The sequence below is a fragment of the Mytilus edulis genome, chromosome 12 (genome assembly GCF_963676685.1).
Source record: "Mytilus edulis chromosome 12, xbMytEdul2.2, whole genome shotgun sequence".
NCBI lineage: Eukaryota > Metazoa > Mollusca > Bivalvia > Mytilida > Mytilidae > Mytilus > Mytilus edulis.
Genome location: NC_092355.1, coordinates 506507 through 526286, shown reverse-complemented (window position 1 = coordinate 526286; position 19780 = coordinate 506507). Strand labels below are relative to the sequence as shown.

The following is a 19780-nucleotide window of genomic DNA, read 5'->3' as shown; positions in this document are numbered from 1 at the left end:
ACCGTCCCTTTCATGAATGAGACCTACCGAATTAGAATATTTACCGGATTTGTTATCACATAAGCAACACGACGGGTGCCACATGTGGAGCAGGATCTGCTTACCTTCCGAAAAACCTAAGATCACCCCTAGTTTTTGGTGGGGGTCGTGTTGTTTATTCTTTAGTTTTCTATGTTGTGTCATGTGTTTTTTTGTCTGTTTGTCTATTTCATTTTTGCCATGGCGTTGTCAGTTTATTTTAGATTCATGAGTTTGACTGTCCCTTTGGTATCTTTCGTCCCTCTTGTTTTAGCATAATGTCCTTATTTATCTAGATGAGTTGGGGCTCATTGTGTGCTATGTTGTATTAATATATAATGTCCTTAATTATCTATTTGATGTGTAGCCTGTATATATGCCATGTCGCATGAATGAATAATGTCCTTAATTATCTAAAAAATATTGGGCTCTATGTGAACATCGTCGAATGTATGAATAATTTCCTTTCTTATCTAGATGATATGTTGCTCATTTTGAGTCATGTCATATCAAACGAATAATGTCCTTACTTATCTTGATGAATTAAGGCTCTATATTTGCCATAGGCATTAAGGAATAATTTCCTTACTTATCTAGATTAGTTGGGGCTCCATGTGTGCCATATTGCATTAATAAATAATGTCCTTACTTATCTATATGAGTTGTGGGCTGTATGTGTGCCATGTCGCATGAATGAATAATTTCCTAACTTATCTAGATGATTTGGGTCTCAATGTGAATTCGTCGCCTCTATAAAAAATGTCCTTACTTATCTAGATGATTTGGGGCATATGTGTGCCATTTCACATCAATGAATAACGTCCTCACTGATCTAGATGTTTTTTTAGCACTATGTGTGTCATGTCGCATGAATGAATAATGTCCTTACTTTTCAGATGATTAAGGCCCCGTGTGTGCCATCTGGATTCAATGAATAATGTCTTTACCTATCCAGATTATTTGGGGCTCTATATATACCATGTCTCATCAATGAATAATGTCCTTACATAACTAGATAAGTTGGGTTTCTATGTGGGCCATGTCGCTCCAATGAATAATGTCCTCACGTATTTAGATGATTTAAGGCTTTATATGAGCACCGTCACATTAATGAATAATGTCTAGTCTAGATGATTTAGGGCTCTATATATACCATGTCTCATCAATGAATAATGTTCTTACATAACTAGATAAGTTGGGGTTCTATGTGGGCCATGTCTCATCAATGAATAATGTCCTTACCTATCTAGTTTATTTGGGGCTCTATATATACCATGTCTCATCAATGTATAATGTCCTTACCTATCTAGATTATTTGGGGTTCTATATATACCATGTCTCATCAATGAATAATGTCCTTACCTATCTTGATTATTTAGGGCTCTATATATACCATGTCTCATCAATGAATAATGTCCTTACCTATCTAGATTATTTAGGGCTCTATATATACCATGTCTCATCAATGAATAATGTCCTCACCTATCTAGATTATTTAGGGCTCTATATATACCATGTCTCATCAATGAATAATGTCCTTACCTATCTAGATTATTTAGGGCTCTATATATACCATGTCTCATCAATGAATAATGTCTTTACCTATCCAGATTATTTGGGGCTCTATATATACCATGTCTCATCAATGAATAATGTCCTTACATAACTAGATAAGTTGGGGTTCTATGTGGGCCATGTCGCTCCAATGAATAATGTCCTCACTTATTTAGATGATTTAAGGCTTTATATGAGCACCGTCACATTAATGAATAATTTCTAGTCTAGATGATTTAGGGCTCTCTGTATGCACTGTCCCAGCAATGAATAATTTTCTTGCTTATCTAAATGATTTGGGGCTTTATGCGTGCCATGGCGCATGAATGAAAAATTTCCTCTCTTATCTATATGATTTGGGGCGTGATGTGTGTACTGTCACATCAATGAATAATGTCCTTACTAACCAAAATGTGTTGGGGCTCTGTGTGTGTCATGTCCTATCAGTGGCACTATAAATTTATACAAGATAAATAAAACAGTTAACCCATTTGCTTATTAAGATAGTTCGGAGTGTAACATGGGATATCGTTTTCTGATAAATGGTAGTGTAACTAGTCACAACAGCACTAGTGTAAACACAGCACACATTTGAATATGGGGAAAAAAGCGTCATCACATGTTTTATTGATCAGGCTCCCGCAAAAAGAAAAGCAACATACCTTTGTATCTTACAGGAGCCACAGTACCACAGCTAACAAACAGACCAGGATTCCAGACACTGGTTACAGTAGTGTCTATGGTTAAAGATGTACATGTGTCAGATACAGAACCAGAGATCAACGATACCAATTTACCAGCAGATCTCTATAGACTACAGTTTTGGTATAAAAAGATCATTAAAATGACATCGATGAATTCACATCAGTATCAACAATTTGTTAAAACAGTAAATGAAGTAAGACATTGTCTGTAGTTTACACAACTGTGCAGTTTGCCATCACTTTCTAAACGCTAGTCAATAACTTTGTTAACCCTTTCTATATGCTATCCATACACTTTGACATTTTTGTCAACTCTGAAACAACACGGACACGGTCAATGTGAATCGTATTTAGCAATTAACTATTTAAGACTCTTCATCAAAACCCTCATTTCTCCCTTGTGAGGAACAGGACATAGGCCACTCTTAATTGTGCTTTGTCCATTTTCAGTTTATCATTCGTGTCAACACACATGTATTCTGCGAGATACTCCCGTTAATGTCTCTTTTCACACAAGATGTTTTTTCCTACGTGAATTCAAATAAGCAAGGTTTTCACCTGTATTTCTGACCAGTATTGTTTTCCGTGTTTTGAAGTCACATATACTTTCGTTTTATTTTTTTTCCTTTTTATCTTGCCGATAACATCTCTAAAATCATTACATTTGATTTAAGAATTTTCTTGTTAATTGTACCCCAGAAAGTTGCAGCCAGTGAAGCTTATAATAAAATTATAATTACAGTTTGCAAATATCATTTCTCCTATAAAAATCGTTCTAAACAATGAAACCCTTAAATACATTTTTTTTCGAGAGAAAAGTTTAAATTTCACGTTACAGCTAATTTCATAATGCATGTAGAACATGACTTTGGTTAGCTTGCTTGGTTTGTTGTACACCTACATTGGAATAACGTTCAATTAAAACTAATTATAATATTCCTATATATATTATTTGAAGATGTCAATCTTAATTACAAAGCTTGCATAAACATTTATACTAATAAAGCTAGCAAGCCAACCAAACATTACGAAATTAACTCTATTGAATCCATAGCATATGCTCTAAATATTGCACTGAACGGAAACAAAATAATTTGATTTTTTATCTTCTTCTGTGTAAAGGAGCACATGAGCTATATTTCTAATTATGTGTATAGCTGTGGTTTATGGCATTCAATAATACAAAGTAGTGTGACCAAAACGAAAAGGGGGTTTTGTTTTGAAAGATATTAGTACACTTTTTGAAATTTTCTTCTTCAAGGCATTTTCAGTTTTTATGGTTGACATGATTATAGTATCTTTTCTTTAGACATGTTAGACGTGAAAGACAGCTTGAATCAAAGCAGAAAATAAAGATATTCTGCTATGTTTTATTACAGTGTAAATATATGAAATGGCACATTATAGGTTATATGCAATATTTTGAGAGCTTAATTTGTATTCAGCAAATAAACTGCTTCGGATAGAGATGCTTTAACTGATTTTACTGATTTTGGAACATTAAGAAACGAAATATAAAATAAATTTTGATTTATTTTAATGGGATGTTATATCAAGACAATCTTCAAACAGTTACATAGTTTTCATGTTGTTTTTTTTTTTTTAACCAATTAAATGGTAAAAAAATATATATTGATATTTATTTATAACCATTTGCATACGGTCAATTTTTATCTGATGCAGCTCATTTCTGGAAATTTATAATAATTTTCCGTGCAGAGGGCATTTAATAACAAGGTGTCTGTTAAAGCAAAGTTTTGGACCTAATGTTTTTGAAACATGAAAAAAAAACAACATAGAACTTTGAAACTTTGAAGTTGTGTTTTTTTATGTTTGAATTTTTTTTTTTAATCAGTTTATAAATGTATGTTTGATTTGTGAACAGGTATTGGGACGAATCAGTGAACAGAATCATCCCGTTGTTAAAGAAACCACACTTAACACTGAGATGCAAAAAGAGATCCAAAAGATGATTGATGGTTTTAAAGGTAACCTTAATGACATAATATTTAAAGTAACTGAAGAAAATTTATCATATCTTTAAGGAAAGACAAAGTTAAAAGGTATTACGAAGGGAGTAGTCACGAAGCACAAAACAAAACATTTAGCAACAGTCCCAATAAAATCGAAGTTAAACGCAGGGGAAATTCTTTTTACTCATTATACCATTTAACACTCTCTTTATATTTGGTTACTATTTAAACATCTAATAAGTATCAATTTTTCATTTGTTGAAAAAGAATAATTTTACGTTCATCACATATGTCTTTAAGAAAGAAAAAAAAACATTTTAACTTTTACTCAAAGCAGGAATGCAGGATTAATATTTAAAACACACTAGCATGCTCTGGTTCTAAAAATGCATCTAATTACCGCGCAGGAAGTTTAACAGCCAGCCATCATCTTCAGCGAGATCAAGACATGCAGTGTAAACATAATGTGTTCTAATATATGTCTGATATTCATTATTCGTTGTCTATATGTCCCTTATATTGACATTATGTTTTCTGGTCTGTGCGTCCGTCCGTTCGTCTGTCCCGCTTCAGGTTACAGTGTTTGGTCGAGGTAGTTTTTGATGAAGTTGAAGTCCAATCAATTTGAAACTTAGTTAATATGTTCACTATGATATGATCTTTCTAACTATTAGAATAGAATAGAATAGAATATTTTGATATTAAAGTGTAACCTGAATTATAACAAAAATTACATTCATATATACAAGTAATTTTCAGCCAGCCAAATAGGCTTATGATGCACTGTACAATTGTGTATCATTATTGAAAATAAAAATAAATAAATATAGCAAATTATAGCAAGGCACGTTAACAGTTGATTCTAGATTGTCTGATGGTAAAACAGTTCAAAATAAAGTTAGAAACAAGCTTGCTGTAATTACAAAATAAATGTTTTAATTTGATGTTTGCTGGTAGCGTAGTTACGTCTATGTTGTACTTATCTCGGATATCATTAAATAATGTTGTTCGTAATCGTTCATAGCGTTCACAAAACAGCAAGAGATGGGATTCGTCCTCTATTGATTGAGACTTGCACATTTTACAAAGGCGTTGGTCAAGTGGCACATTACGAAATCTGCCCTTTTCGATTTCTAAATGTAAAGTTCCGCTCCGCATCCAGGCTATCACTGATCGTTGTTGTCTTGATAAACACTTTTTCAAGTATGGCTCTACATTGAACTCAGCTTTAATGTTTTCATATGTTCGTAATTTAGGCATATCTTCCAGTGCTTTGAACCATTCCTGTTGATGCAGTTCAACGAGTTTGTTCTTAACACAAGATACGATATGAGCCGTTGGTTGTCGTTCTGAGTTTTGATTGAAATACACATCTTGTAGACCACATTTAGTCATTATTGTTTTTACATCATTACTCCATGTTCTTTTATATCTGTTGGAAATGTTGAAATCCCACATAAAAGTTTTGCGACACAGCCTATATTCAGGAATTTCACAAAGTGTACACCATAGTTTTATCATGTTACATTGAGTTTTCATGTGTATAGGAGTCCAGCCTGTATCTCCTGTGATAGCCGGGAGAGGAGCGTGCTTGCCAACTCCCAAAAATGTCCGTATGGCTCTGTATTGTAATCTTTCTAGCGGATTGTACTTCTTAAATCCCCATACAGCAGATGCGTATTCAAGTATCGGCGACACTGTACTGTCATAGATTTTGGTGTAAGTATCATAGTCCATGTTTCCCATATTATAGTATTTTGAAGTTAATGATCCTAGAGCTCTGCTGCCTGCGGTAAGTAATTCATGCGTTGTAGTTGTAAAATCAGTATGTTCACAGATGACTAGGCCAAGATAGCGATATTTATGCCCCAATTACACGGCATAGAAAATTATGGTGCGGATGGGGCATCCGTGTACTAGGGACACATTCTTGTTTCGTTTTTTTCTGAAAAAAATAGATACATAATCATCATTAGTAGTTAGTTTATTCATAGTGAGCAGCCATGCTGGTTGGTTGTAAATACAATCTCATCAAATGGTAAAAGAGACCGCAAAAAAGGGACATCTTCTACTTGAATACCGTAAATCGACGTTTCGATGTGCCTGTAATTCAGTTGTTGCATGTCGTTTGTTGCTATATATCATTGTTATATATCGCGATCTACATTATCCGTAAAAAATATCTTTACTTAAGGTGGATCCCTACAGATATAGCAAATTTTTTTTCACCATTGAATTTTTCTTAAAATTTGCATACATATACTATGCAATGGCCTCTATGAAAATTTGAGTTAAAAATAGTATGTCACCAGACTCGTTTCCATGGTAACGGTCACCAAAGTTGGTACATCACGTGTATGCATAAATACATACCTGATGTAGAAACTCTGGATTTTTTTTAAGCCTTTGAAAGTATTTTGAAAGGTTTGTTCTTCATTTATTACAAAATTATTATTTAAAATGTAAATAAAACACAAATAATGGCAGTTTTATTCATTTTCATTGATTTCGGCTCTAATTTCATCAACACTGCTCCACAAAAAAAACACAGATTTTGTTACAAATTTCTATTTTTCTTAAATTTCCTAAAAAATGGTCCAATGAATATTTTTTTTTAATTTGACATAAGATGGTCATAACAATGAGCTTTAAAAAGAAATAAAAAAAAATATGGGTCACCAGACTATTTTTTGCTCGAAAAACGTTTTTGTGACCCCTAACGAAACAGTGATCAACAGCAGTTTTTTGTATATCTTTCATTATCGGTGATCAAAGTGTGACATATGTTGTCATATCCTTTGTTAAACTAACACAGAATAATACAGTTTCACAAGGCAATCAAATGAGAACAATTTTTTGGTTTCTATGAACAACGGTTACCATGGCAACAGGACATGAAGTTGGAAAATTCAAGTTTTTGCATTGTTCTGATGTGCAAGATTAACAACCTAACAGACAATGGCAGATCAAATACCATGATTTCAGAGCAACAACACATGGCTTCTATGTAAATGTAAACAAATATTATGATACATTGTAATGCAGCTTATATTAGCATTACTGTGGTCTTAAATGAGCAAAATAAATTACTCAGAAGTTAGCGAAAATCACCAAATATATTTCTTTTTTAAATTATCGATTCATAGGTAACAGTCATGCAAGTAAATGGATTAAAAAAGACTTTGTCACCTTTTCCTCAGTTAGTGATTTAAGTTTGATGAAGCATAATGATAATATATTATATATTTCAGTTGTCATAGTAACATAACCAAATAAACAGCTGCGCCATGAGCGCATGATACGTCTGACGTCTTGTGTGGAAGTTTTATGCAATAATCATAAATAGTTTCTGAGAAAGTTTTAAGCAATAACCATATATTGTTTTTGAGACACGGCGGGGACATGTGAAATCCCCAACCCTGTTTTTTTTTACAAAAAACTAAATTTCACTAAAATAAAATTTTGAATCAAAACCAAAAGGTATACAGATCTTTAGATTAATATAACAAAGAGGTGTGTAAAGTTTTAAGCAATAATCAAAAATTAGTTTTGAGATACGGCGCGACATGTAAAAAAAAACCTCCCCTGTTTAACAAAATACTCAATTCCTCCAAAATAAAGTTTTAATCATCACCAATAAGTATAAAGATCTTTAGATTAATATAACAAAGAAGTGTGTAAAGTTTTAAGCAATAATCATAAATGGTTTTTGAGATACGGCACAACATGTAAAAAAACCCTCCCCCTTTTTACAAAATACTCAATAACTCAAAAATGAAATGTTTAATCATCATCAAAAAGTATACAGATCTTCAGATTAATATAACAAAGACATGTGTAAAGTTTGAAGCAATAATCATAAATGGTTTTTGAGATATGGTGCGACATGTAAAAAAAAATCTCCCCCTTTTTAAAAAAATACTCAATAACTCAAAAATTAAATTTTGAATCATCATCAAAAAGTATACAGATATTAAGATTAATATAACTAAGAAGTGTTTAAAGTTTTAAGCCATAATTAAGAATAGTTTTTGAGATACGGTGCGACATGTGAAAAAAACACACCCCTGTTTTAGTTACAAAGTGCCGTAACTCAAAAAGTTTTAATCTTATTTTCACCAAAAAGTATACAGATCATTTGACCATCATAAGAAACAACTATGTTAAGTTTCATGAAATTTGGATAAGTCGTTCTCAAGTTACGGTGCGACATGTTTACGCCGGACAGACAGACGAACAGACGGACGGACATTTGTATACCATAATAAGTCCCGTCAAAATTTTGACGGGCGTATAAAAATGAAGAAATAACAACTTTTTCAAAGGTTTTTCAACTGTCTTTATTTTGAATGCCTCAATAATCAAGCAAACATATAACTGTTATATTTACAAATATGTAAATAGTTTACTCCTCTGATTCAGTCAAATACTTATTGATAGTCATAGCATTATAAGAGTTCACTTTGTTCTCAGTCAAAATTGTCAATCCTTCCATATTGAATAGTACATGTTGCTTCCAGTCAGGTATATCCTATTACTATTAGTGGCAATTCTTTTCTTTTAAAATCTTTGTTTTCTGGTTATCTGTTTGCCTCTCTAATTTCTTATTCATGCTTTCCCAAATTTTCTGCGTAAATTTTCCAGGGGAACATACTATTGCTGCATTTACCTGAAAGTTTAATTTATTTATTTGTAATGAAAAGGTGTAATATATACTAATAAACTACTAAATCTATATAATATTTCAGTGAGTGAAAAATTAATTCAATCATGCATTACAACATCAATTTAAAAAGATTATATTATACCTGACTAACAAAGGTACTCATTAAGAGTTTTATAATATGATATATGGCCAGGTTTTCGAAGTGATTGCAATAATCAGGTCAGCTGATGGGTATGCATTTTATATTGCTTTTGCATATGATGGCCATCCTTTTTAGTGGTTTTTGTTTTGTGTACAATGGCAATTTGGAATGCAATAATTGACAATATAAATGATATAGGGAGCATTATAGGGTCCAATGCAAATTCAAGGTATACATGTATATTTAATAGGTGTGACCTTTACCATATACCTTAAATCAATACAGTTGAACTGTTCTTTTTGGTAAAAATTTACATATACAGCATGTGACCAAGTTTGAAATAAACATAAGTTATCTACATCACATAGTTATCTTCATTGTCAGAGTTGTGGCACATAAAAACCAGTGGCAGTCTTGATAATATACTTTGTATTTGAATTATAAAATAAAGTACAAATCAATAGTGTAAAATGTGGATCACTGTGACCTTCTTTTGCCTGGAAGCTGAGTTACTGAGACTCTGAGAGTGTATATATAAGTTTGCATGATCTGACACCTTTTAGTTGCTGAGATATACATTTGTTGTATATGAAATTGGATGTTTAATGTAACCAAAGTCAGTGAAGTGGAAAATGTAGGTCAGTGACATCTGTGTACAAGTTTACATGATCCTACATTTTATAGTTGAGTCTACTAAATATATTGTCCAAAAAGAAATGTTATAAATGCCTTCAAAACACCATTATCAGATTAAAAAGTCTCAAATGAAACCTAAGTTTTTTTTCAAAGGTAACTACATGTAATTATCCTAAAATGTATGTATTTACCATTGACAGTCATCCTTCATTTTTCTACAAAACTGCTGCTAATACATGTAACCTGCTGTTAAATGATAACCATGAGACCTACAATTGATAACAAATATAACAAAAATTAAATAAGTAAATTAATATGATATAGGATTCATAAAAAGTGAGAGTTTTATATTACTTGTTATCAATGTTGGTTGTTGAATATCAAAATAGTGAAAATAATGATAAAAAAAGCTATATTCCATATAATAACAAGAGCATTAATGCTAAGTATGGTATCCTCTCACCATAGAAGACTGTTGCTTTCACATGGGTGTTTACAATCTACAATGTCCACTTTCACCTTGACATTTGGGAATATCTTTTCTATTAACATGATTAATAAAGTTAAAGTCTAAATTCTTTAAATTTACCTGTATTACTTTCATAGTTTCAACCAGTACCAAACATTTGCAATTCTGCAACAAAACTAGCTTCAACCTAATGAAAAAAAGTGATAACAAATATATATAATGAAAGTGCATGCAGTGTTCAAATACTATAGCTAAAACATATTACATTTAAAATTAACTGGAAACTCAGGCTGTTAACAATGAAATTTGTAATAATAATATGTATAAAGGCTTTCAAAACCAAATAGGTTTCATTAAATTTGTTGAAATTATACATTAATATAGATTTCATTTAATAAATACAAATGTAACTAATTCTAGTTCAATATTTTTGTTGAAACAAATTCTGTCATGTTCTATACATGAAAGTCTTCAAGTATATATAACAATGCTTTACCACAAAATTGATTTGAAATATTGACCCTAAACTTGAAATTATTACCATGTTAATTCATTTTTATGACTGCTTAAGTGCAAATATGAATATAATTATGGTCCTCGTTATACTTTATATAACTACTTAGGAAAATTATCAAAAAATACTTTGAAATTATATGACTAAAGGTTTAATTTACTTCTAAATATTCATTAAATTAACCATGTTTAAAACTGTTTCTTCTTTTGACTTTATTTACAGGATTCTTTTGCAACTGCAAATATTTTCTTTCCAGTTTAATTCTCCTTTTTCTTTAAGTATGGCTGATGAATTCACAGAAAGTACATTCAATCCATTAAGGAAATTGTTGAAATGTGTGGCACAAATTCCTGCATGTATCATTCCTGAAAAATATGATATGAAATGTCAGTTTGCACATGTATTGGTTAATTAGATAAACTATAAACTATTTAGACTTGAGTTCATAATTTTATTTGGAATATACAATTAATTTTTTCAATTTATATTTATATAATATGATTGTGAATTCATGTTTACCTTTATTCTTATAGATCACAGACTCACATTTATTTCTAATAATGTGGAATGAGAATGGGTGTCCCCCTTCTTAATTTTCTTTTTTGCCTTCATGCATTATTCTGCATTCTACACATTATTCTAGGTGTTTTTAAATGACTAAATATGTAAGGTATCAGACCACTTGGTCTCTGATCACATGCAAAAGATGACTTAATATGAAAATTTCTGATTATAAAATAAAGAAAACTAATATTTTGAGCTTGTAAAACATTATTTTTGTGAATGAATCATTGTGACTGCAATTGTTTACTTTTTCAATTCTAATTTTATGTACGGTTAGATAATTGCTACCAAATAAGTATTTACAAAATAATCCTCTCCTTTTGGATGCAAAACTAAAAAGCCCCTTATGTATAGATGTCTTTGTGTTCATTGCAAAAATTATAAATAACTTCCAGGGGCAAAATTCCAGAAAAATGACTAAGTCCAGCTTCATAAAAAATTTGGGCAGCACTTCCCCTCAAAATAAAGCTTTTTACCCTCAAACCACATAAACCCCAGACCATAATAGAGTGGAATTAAAGAAAGAAAAAGAGAGGTGTGGGGCAGGTTCATTTATTCAAGACATGAAACCATACACCTTCTCCAACCAGTAAAGTGTGTAAAGAGGATATATGATAAAGAGAAAATTGAACTCTTTTACCATGTGCAGCTTTTGAATTGATAAAAAATTCACTTGTCCCATTTTCCCCCTCGGTTCTACACTGTCACACATGATATGCAGGTTACATGCACTGTAGCTACAACGATATGGTATGGACAAAATGCTCCACGGCCTCCACCTCCTGGTACAAGCCTTGAAGGTCGTATTTCCGTTCACAGACAGTATCCGCAGGGGACAGTTTTACATCTTAACGAACATATTCTGCGCTAGGTGATCAACCAGAGCTAGCCGTCGACCTTCTTTCCAGGTTTCGTCAAACAAAACATCACTGTCTGTGATCGGACGCCGAATTTCTCCAACTTCAAAAAACTTATATCATATGATATTATAAGTTGAGAATCATTTAAGACAGTGTGAACTTTCAGGCTGAAGCTATTCATATTCTTTATTTTTAAAGAACGCATGCATTTATCCTTTATGATAAACCTTCCTTTCTTCTGAGCGATGAGCTGTAACTTGGAAGTTGTTTACACACGTTGTCAACAGACGACATCGGAACTGTTACCGGGGAAGGTCTATTAACAGGACAGATAAAACCAGGACAGTTATTTTCGATACGTTTTTATCTGTAACTTTTGTTTTACTCAACATATTGTTAAAATCTAAATTGCATAATAAAGAACATGGTATTTACTTATATTATTTGCAATAAAATAAATAATAACTAAGTTAAAAAAAATCTGCCAGGACAGTTTAATTTTATGAAAAAAATGGCTGAAATTGCCGAGAAAAGTTTACTTATAATTGAAATATTTTCTCCAAAGCAACCGTCTGGCATACTATTTTTGTACCATTCTAAAGATTTTGAAATATTCATTCTAAAAATCTATAATTTAATATTTTTTTCATCTTTTAAAGGTAAAAAAATCTGCCAGGACAGTAGCCTTTCACGTTGGTAATTTTGTTGAAATTATTTCAAAATCAAAATACAAAGTTAAATACCTTCTTCAAAATAAATGTCTGGTAAACAAATGTTAGTTCATTGGAAAGTAGAATATAAGCTTTATGAAAATATAAAATTATTTGAACTTTTTTGTCATAAACACCAAAAAAATCTGCCAGGACAGTAGCCTACTCTGCTAAATTTTAAGAAATAAATGGCTGAAATTGTCGAGAAGAGTTTACCTATAATTGTTATATTTTCTTCAGTACAACTGTCTGGTATAATATTTTTGTATGATTATAAAAATGATGGAATAATCTTTCTAAAAACCTATGAATTAATATTTTTTTCGTCTTTTAAAGGTAAAAAAATCTGCCAGGACAGAAGAATTTTATGTTAGAAATTTTTCAGTAATGTGTTTAGAGCACAGGAAAGTGTCACTTTTTTTATCCTCTTACATAAAACTGAAGAGTTTCCAAATGTTGCATTTTTTAACTTTTTTTATGCAATTTACAACTTAACATGTTTTCTAATGAATCAAATTTGCCATGCACAGTCACAATTCAGTACATTCCACAACACTAGCTAACCTTTTTCAAAAAAAAATAATTCATGAAATAATCTATACTAGTTCTAGTTGTTCTACATGTACCCTACCTGAAAAACTTGTAAAAACAAAATTATACAGCATTTGCAATTGCGAATATCCCACAATCTATTGCATAAATCTTATCTTTAAATATAAAATCAATTAGTTTTCCTAAAATTAAAGCTAAATGTCTTCATTACCACACACTCGCTTTACGGTTGACATGACAGAATATACAAATACACAGATTCGATGACAGATCGTTAAGTTTAGCACGTGCCAACTAAATATTTAGCTATAGGACGACTCATGGGACACTTTTTATGAAATTCATCTATTATCGAATGAATATTTTTATCTTTTCCCAAAATTGTTTGCTAAAACTTAACAACGAATTATAACAACAAAAAGTAATAATCTATTCAACTTTCGATTTTCATTTGAAACAAATTTGTCCACAAGTTAAGACAAAATAAGTAACTGTCCTGGCAAATTTTTTTATTCATTTTTTTTTTTTAATTTTATGATTGGGTCTAGCTTTTACTTAATGGCAGTATCAAAATTGTACTTTAGACAATCGCAAAAAAGAAACTATTCCAATATTATATTTAAAAAAAAACAATTGCGTTGTTAATTTCTGCAACTAATTCAGAAATTTAACGGAATAGGCTACTGTCCTGGCAATTTTTTTTGGCCCTAGGAAATAAATGTCCATATTATTTTATATTTTCATAAAGCTTATATTTCAAACTTTTAAATGAACTAAAATTTGTTTACCGGACTTTTATTTTAAAGAAGATATTAAACCTTATATATTGATTTTGAACAAATTTCAACAAAATTTCTAACGTAGAAGGCTTCTGTCCTGGCAGATTTTTTTACCTTTAAAAGACGAAAAAAATATAAATCATGGGTTTTTAGAAAGATTATTCCATAATCTTTATAATCATACAAAAATATTATGCCAGACAATTGTAATGAAGAAAATATAACAATTATAGGTAAACTCTTCTCAACAATTTCAGCCATTTTTTTCTTAAAATTTAGCGGAGTAGGCTACTGTCCTGGCAGAATTTTTTGGTGTTTATGACATAAAAGTTCAAATAATTTTATATTTTCATAAAGCTTATATTCTAAACTTTCCAATGAACTAACATTTAAAAGATGAAAAAAATATTAAATTATAGATTTTTAGAATGAATATTTCATAATCTTTATAGTGGTACAAAAATATTATGCGAGACAGTTGTTTTGGAGAAAATATTTCAATTATAAGTGAACTTTTCTCGGCAATTTCAGCCATTTTTTTCATAAAATTAAACTGTCCTGGCAGATTTTTTTTAACTTAGTTATTATTTATTTTATTGCAAATAATATAAGTAAATACCATGTTCTTTATTATACAATTCAAATTTTAACAATATGTTGAGTAAAACAAAAGTTAGATAAAAATGTATCGAAAATAACTGTCCTGGTTTTATCTGTCCTGTTAATAGACCTTCCCCTGTTACCGTGACCTAGATATACAGGCGATATATCCTAAATTTTTAAACGGGAACCAGTTTTACATCAGAAAAATGTTGTTATCTCCCTTAGTATCGGAAGTCACCTTAAATGTGAACTTGGCATGTCATACTTGATAAAATGCGGAAGTGAAAGTAAGCACTCTTCACATACGTGTCAATGGAGATGTTAATCCCAATGATTTCGTCATTTATATGATAACTCTTAATAATTCTTTTATAAACGAAAAACGTATCTTTCGCATGTGTATGACAACAGATATTACCAGTATTTGAAGGTGTCATACCACCAATTACTCCCGCAAATTGAAAGTAGGCCTACTCGGACAAAAAATAATCGTTTGATGTCATTGTTCACCTAAACTAGCCCAAAAATTTGCAGAAATGAAACTTTTATTGAAAAAGAAATATATTGAGACCATTTTGAACCAAATTTTACCTGTCTAGGAGTTTGCATTAAAATTTAAGGATTAATGCGCTCCATTGTATACTATTAAAGATTTCCAGAAAACCAGGGTTTTTTTTTTGTGGTACCTCCTTTCGGGAGCTTTCTTCTTTCTTACATGATTTTGAATGTATGTTGAAAATTGACATGCAGAAAAGTGACACCTGTACAATTCAGGATTTACCTAGTTTCTATGAAGTTAAACTTAAGGTAAAACATTTAAAAAGCTGTGAAAATTGCAAAATTTGGTTGAACAGATAGGGACTTTTAATTGGTGGTGTGACACCTGAAGAAATCATTATAATACTGATATGTAAAAACAAAAACTTCAAATTATCATTGCTATCACTTACACTGTCGTTGTCGTCAGACACCAAAGTCCGGCATCAAAAATATGGCTATGAATGAAGCATTTTGATTGAGGGCCGAAGACAATCTCTGACATTGTTTTAGAGTTAGAACAGTCACGTGCTTCATGCAGACACTATTTGAACAACAATTGAATATTTTTAATATAGAAACAAAAATTCAAGTGTAATACTCATTGAATGTGGTTTTTCGACCACCTAAATGACCTCATCATTTCAGATACCAAGATTTATGAGCAATTACATAAAATAGTCTGGTCCTAGTCATAATTGCAAATGTTGGTTATTACAAAATGCACCCTAAACCATTTGCATGGTAAATAGTAGTCCAAATAATTATGATGTTTGGCAAGGCTATTTAAATTATTTTTCTGGGACGCCTCCTCAGAAAAAATTAAAATAACTTTGCAAGACATCATAATTGTTTGGACTAGGTATATAGATGCATATTACCTTTTAGATTACTTTTTTCAGTGCATTCACTGAAATTATTTGTCCATTCAAGCATATTTCATTTTGAACTGGAAACATGTCTAAAATATGCTTATATTTACCTAAAAAATATGAACATATTATAAGATATTTATTCAATAATTATTGACAGTCATCATTGTATTCACTTATCATGTGATTAACGTTCAACGACTGATTAAGATTAATCATATGATTAGTTTAACTACAAGTTTAACAACAGACCCCTCCTGTGTTTATACAGTCATGATGATTTTTGAAAACAAAATCGAATGAGATATCAGACTGACCTAAAAAAACAATTAACATTAACAATGTACAAATGTGAATATAACTGTTATCACTGTGCTCTTATTTGTACAATTTTTGCCAGATGTTTATGAAACTAATATCATTAGATTAGCAATGTCAGGCATGAGTTCGAAAATCAGTGTCGATCAATTTTTTTTTTAAAGTTATGCCCCTTTTAGAAACATTAAGAATATGGAAAATTGCAATCCAAGTGCTCTTATGTGTTCAACTCTTGTCACATGTTTTGTGAAACTTATATCACGGGTTTATATCAGCAATATCTTTGATGAGTTCAAAAAAGTGACAATCAATTATTTTTTTTAAAGTTATGCCGCTTGGAAAATTAATTGTATGGAAAATTGCTTTGTAAGCGATCTCATGTGTTCAATTCTTCGCACATTGTTTGTGAAACTTATATCATGGGTTTATATCAGCAATTTCTTTGATGAGTTCAAAAAAGTGACAATTAATTATTTTTTAAAGAGTTATGCCGCTTGGAAACATTCATTGTATGTAAAATTGCTTTGTTATCGATCTCAGGTGTTCAATACATTTATCCAAGGGCTTCACCAGAAAGGAGAAAAGAAATTAGCCAAGTCTTTTAATTTCACCTTTCGGTATATTGATGATGTACTGTCTCTAAATAATAATAGATTCAGTGATCATTTACATTTAATATAAACTTGAAATTAAAGATACTACCGACACAGATAAAACTGCTTCATATTTAGACCTTTTCCCCGAAATGACTACTGATGGTAGGTTGAATACCACAATTTATGACAAACGCGATGGTTTTAATTTTCCTATAGTTAACTTTCCATTTCTGTGTAGTAACATCCCAGCGGCACCAGGATATGGACTATATTTGTCTCAACTGATACGTTACTCTAGAGCTAGCTCAAAGTACGTTGATTTTGTTGAGCGAGGAATACTGCTTTCTAAAACAGGGCTATGAATCAATCAAATTTATCAAAAGCTGATTGGCCATTATGACAAAAGTGTGTCAGAAATCATCTAATATTCTTCCTCAGTCATCATAACCTTCCATCATTACCGAAATGATCAAAGACATAACACGACGGGTGCTGTATACGGTTCAGGAAATGCTAACCCTTCCGGAGCACCTGATTTCACTCCCAGTTTTAGTGGAGTACGTGTTGTTTCTTAATTATTATTTATAACTGTTGATGTAAATGTCCTTTGGCTTTGTGTCTTTGTTTACTCCTTGGTTTTGATTGTTATTGTCTTGGCACATTTTTGTGAAATTTATACTATGGGTTTATATCAGCAATATCTTAAATGAGTTCAAAAAAGTAACATTCATTATATGAAAATTTGCATTGTTCGCGGTCTCATGAGTACAATATTATAATTCGTGACAGAATTTTATGAAACTGAAATTGAAATTATAGATTTATGTGAGCAATATCTTTGAAAAGGTTTAATAAAAATCAATGCTAAACAATGATTTATAATAGAGTTATACCCTTGGAAATATTGATTTCATGACAAATTGTCTTATGAGAACTCTAATGTGTACAATTCTTGTCAGATTTTATAAGTTTTATATCATCAAAGTCTTTAGAGAGTTTAAAACAATCAGTGGGGATCAATGATCTTAAGCGGAGTTATGTCCCTTGGAAATAATGATTATACAAAGAATTGCATTGTCAACACTCTCGTCTGTACAATTATTGCCATAGAACATATATCATAGGTTTATAAATAAACTTATCATAGGTTTATATCAGCCATGCATTTGACAATTTCGAAAATATGTGCTGATCAAAACTTTTTAACAAGTTATATGTCCCTTGGAAATATTCATTATAATTATAAAATATAATACAAATCACGTATCAATGCACAGCAAGGTATCAGAAAGTTGCATTCGAGCGTTTTTGATGTGGTAATTTAAGAGTCCTTATGATTCATTTTATGTTAGGAAAAGATGTAAGTAGAACGTATTTTTAATGCAGTGTCCTTGTGTAATAACTCATAATTTAAACATACTTTTCGTATTATAGAAAAAGAAGAAAATTCAGAACTTAAAGAGAAATTAAAGAAAATGGAAACTGAGCTATGTGAAATAATTCCAAAGAATATTAGAGGTATAATATAATTTATGTATTTTTACATTTTATTATTTGACAACAATATAGTGCACCTCAATGCTCTTCAACTTTGTACTTATTTGGTTTTATAACTATTTTAATCTGAGCGTCACTGATGAGTCTTGTGTATACGAAACGCGCGTCTGGCGTATATTATTATTATCTTGATACCTTTCATAACTATTTGCAATCCCTGGACACACTTCTCGCTTAGTATGTTTGATATGTAGTCAGATCAAAGACTGACTCACCTCTAAATTAATTTGTCAAGTGTGGAAATAGATAAAATGTATTTGGTACATTGTATCATTGCAGTCTACATGGTTGTGAGACAGAGTATAAATAAAGGCAATAGTAGTATACCGTTTTTCGAAATTCATAAATCAATAGATAAAAAACAAACTAAAACATAGGGAAACGTTTCAAATATAAGAGAACTACGACACAACAGAAACACAAGAATAAAATGTAACACACACAGAAACATGACAGGACAAATACATAGGAGAAAAAATAGGACAGAGAAACAACCGAAGAAAAGTCAACAAAAGGTACCAGGTTAAACAAAATAACGCCAGACTCGCGCCACGTCCATTTGACATTGGTATTATTTAAATAGATCATGTTAAATTTTTGTGATAAGTGTAAGTAAACCTCTATCGTTTAGCCTCTTCTTATATTCAGGCCAACATTACAGGGTTTAGGAAAAACGATTAAAGTACATAGTAAAGCAGCATACTCGTGAACATGACCATGCACAGTCAGATCTCAGTCTACAAAGTATACAACTATTGTCGTTTCACATTGTTACTGTGTGTTGTGTATAGTCATGACTTTTATGCGAACTTAACCGTTCGTCTATGAGTCAAATCAATGTTTCCCATACCATGATGATGACATGTGGCCTTTCACACTTTAACTCAGATTAAACAATTTAATTAAATGCAATCCAAAACCATGAATTCAAATATAACTTTGAATGATTTTGAAATTACTTACGGTTAACGACAACATTTTTTTTTTGCTATTAATTATATGTTTTGTTGGGATAATTTTAAATAAAATTTTTAAAAACAAGCAGATGGAGTATTTTCTTAAGGACAAGCATGTAAATATCCACAGGTCACAACCCAGTCTTCAACAATGAGGAACCCTTGTATGGTATAATAAGTTATAAAAGAGAGAGTCAAAA

General features: G+C 31.1%; 1 protein-coding gene across 2 annotated transcripts in view; it reads left to right on the top strand.

Annotated features, from left to right (window-relative positions):
* LOC139499378 (uncharacterized) overlaps positions 1 to 19780 on the top strand; it is a 262354-nt gene that overhangs the window by 242259 nt on the left and 315 nt on the right. For both annotated transcript variants that reach the window (XM_071288061.1, XM_071288062.1), the window contains exons 7-9: positions 2250 to 2470; positions 4162 to 4264; positions 18502 to 18585. In XM_071288061.1, coding sequence (XP_071144162.1) covers positions 2250 to 2470; positions 4162 to 4264; positions 18502 to 18585 — 408 coding nt within the window. The remainder of the gene's footprint in view (positions 1 to 2249; positions 2471 to 4161; positions 4265 to 18501; positions 18586 to 19780) is intronic.